The 2,870-nt window shown below is 50.8% G+C and overlaps 1 protein-coding gene across 1 annotated transcript; it reads left to right on the forward strand.

Moving 5' to 3' along the window:
* Window positions 1-392: 392 nt before the first annotated feature.
* On the forward strand, window positions 393-1,076 carry LOC311428610 (olfactory receptor 14C36-like; the record flags this gene model as incomplete). Its single annotated transcript, XM_084539973.1, has 1 exon — window positions 393-1,076. The coding sequence occupies one exon, from the start codon at window positions 393-395 to the stop codon at window positions 1,074-1,076; it is 684 nt and encodes a 227-aa protein (XP_084396099.1).
* Window positions 1,077-2,870: the final 1,794 nt, after the last annotated feature.

Genomic DNA, 2,870 nt, shown 5'->3' on the forward strand with positions numbered 1-2,870 from the left:
GTTGTGTGTGACTGTTCTATGAGACATACAAAGTATTTTGGTCAGAGAAGTCCTTAAATTTTACAATGTCACTTCTTCTTTTGGACAAACTACCTTGCTCAGGGGCAATAAATGTGTAACAACAGCTCCATCACTGAGTTCCTCCTGCTGGCATTCACAGAAACGCGGGAGCTGCAGCTCCTACACTTTGGGCTCTTCCTGGGCATCTACCTGGCTGCCCTCCTGGGCAACGGACTCATCCTCACTGCCGTAGCCTGCGACCACCGCCTGCACACCCCCATGTATTTCTTCCTCCTCAACCTTGCCCTCAACGACCTGGGCTGCATCTCCACTACTCTGCCCAAAGCCATGGCCAATTTGCTCTGGGACACCAAGGCCATACCCTATTCAGGATGTGTTGCACAGCTCTTTCTTATAACATTTTGAATTTAGCAGAACTTTCTCTTCTCACTGTCATGGCCTACGACCACTACATTGCCATCTGCAAGCCCCTGCACTACGGGAGCCTCCTGGGCAGCAGAGCTTGTGCCCAGATGGCAGCAGCTGCCTGGGGCAGTGGCTTTCTCCAAGCTGTGCTGCACATTGCCAACGTATTTTCCCTGCCCCTCTGCCAAGGCAATTCTCTCAGCCAGTTCTTCTGTGAAATCCCCCAGATCCTCAAGCTCTCTTGCACAGACTTGTACATAAGGGAAGTTCAACTTACTACAGTTACTGCTTTTCTATTTGGGGGTTGTTTTGTTTTCATTGTGCTGTCCTATGTGCAGATCTTCAGGGCTGTGCTGAGGATGCCCTCTGAGCAGGGCCGGCAAAAAGCCTTTTCCACATGCCTCCCTCACCTGGCTGTGGTCTTCCTCTTTCTCAGCACAGTTATCTTTGCCCACCTGAAGCCCCCATCAATTTCCTTCCCTTCCCTGGATGTTGTTCTGGCATTTCTGTACTTGGTTGTGCCTCCAGTAGTGAACCCCTTCATCTACAGCATGAGGAACAAGGAGATCAAGGTTGCCATGTGGAAAGTGATGACTGGGTGTTTTTCTTCAGCAATATATTGCCTGCCTTCTTCTCTAAATCACTCGTAATGCAAATCATGATAGGTGAAGCCAGTGGGTATTATGTTCTTGTGTTTTTATTGGTGTTCTGCTTTTTCTCAATTTTATTTTATCAAATATTTTCCACAAAGAAATATAATTCTTCATTTTGCTTGAGTATTTAAACCAATTAAAGTGATTTTTTGTCTTATATCCTTCCTCTGAGACATTTTCTGTGGCTTCAGGGACAGTGTGCAGCGGTGGAGGGGAAAAGAGTCGTGGCAGTCCAGCCTGGGAGCACCAGCACTGGGTCCATGCAGAGCTGCTCTCCTGCCACTGACACCCTCTCCTGCTGAGCCCTGTTGGCGGTTTAAGGCCTGGATGCTCCTGTAGCTTGGTGCCAGTGCTGCTGTGAGGCTGTGCTGGGACTGCAGGCAGGGACAGGCAGTTGGCACATGAGTGACACAGCTGGCCTCCAGAACAGAATTTCCCTCCTAAAAGGGCCATGCCTGAAGGCTCACATCATCTTTCAGAGTTGCCGTCACATCAGAACATGCTCAACAAGAGTCCCAAAGGCTCCCTGGGATATAGGATGTGCTGGGAGAAGAGCAGGGCCTGTCCAGGTGCAGGAGAGACACAGGAACAGAAACCCTTTGCAGCTGCTGCTACCTGCAGGCACATTGTATGCACATGGAGAGAGGAACAAGAGCGAGCACAAAGGCCATCAGCTATCCCTAGGGGTGTCATGAAGGCCAGTGGGGCAGAGTGTCTTCAGGTCCTTTCTTCCTGAGAGTAACAACCATGGGGCATCTGTCCAGGGGGAAGGCACCTTCAGAGACCGTCTAGTCCAAAGTGCAAGACCTGAATGCAGCTCTGCAATGTGTTTCCTTGAACCCTCAAGGTCCCTGTGCCCATTTCTCATGCTGTGGGGCATCTCAGAGGAGGACAGAGCAAGGTAATGCACCCACCACAGGGCTGAGGTGCCTCCCAGCCTCTGGCAGTGGCTGCAGGAGCCAGAGGGACCCTTCAAGTGCTGCAGTGCACTGTGTATGTGTAAGGCAGGGACTGGTGTCTCTGAACAGCCCAGTGTGGATGAGCAGTGCACGAGGCCAGATCAGATATGGGCAACTCACAGAGCCTTGACATTTCTCTGTGTAGAACTCCAGTAATTACCCCCAGTGTTCCCATGAGATTTTTGTCACCCTCCTTGCACAGGTTCATTGCAAATGCTTCTCTCTGACATGTCATTCTACTCTGCCTTTTGGACTGGTGGTGACAGCAAACTGGTGGCTGTTGGGGACAGCCAACATGGCTTCACACAGGGCAGATTGTACCTGACAAACCTGGTGGCCTTCTACGATGGGTTTACAGCATTGGTGGAGAGGGGAAGAGCACCTCACATCGTGAACTTTGACTTGTGCAAATCATTTGACTCTGTCCCACACAATAGCCTTGTCTCTCAATTGAAGAGACATGGGTGTGATGGATGGATCACCTGGTGGGTGAGGAATTGTCTGGATGGTCACCCTCAAGGAGCTGGAGTCTACAGCTCAATGTCCAAGTGGAGGTCAGTAAAGAGTGGTGTTCCTCAGGAGTCAGTACTGGGGCCAGCACTGTTGTCAGTGACATGGACAGTGTGATTGAGTGCAGTCTCAGTGAGTATGCTGATGACACCAATCTGGGTGGTGCAGTCAATACACTGGAGGGAAAGGATGATATGCAGATGGACCCGGACCGGATTGAGAGATTTTCCTGTGGGAACCTCATGAGGTTCACAAAGGCCAAGTGCAAGGTCCTGCAGCTGGATTGGGGCAGGGTGGAGAATGAGTAGAGAGCAGCTCTGAG

This window comes from Aythya ferina (genome assembly GCF_964211825.1).
Source record: "Aythya ferina genome assembly, contig: HAP1_SCAFFOLD_103, whole genome shotgun sequence".
NCBI lineage: Eukaryota > Metazoa > Chordata > Aves > Anseriformes > Anatidae > Aythya > Aythya ferina.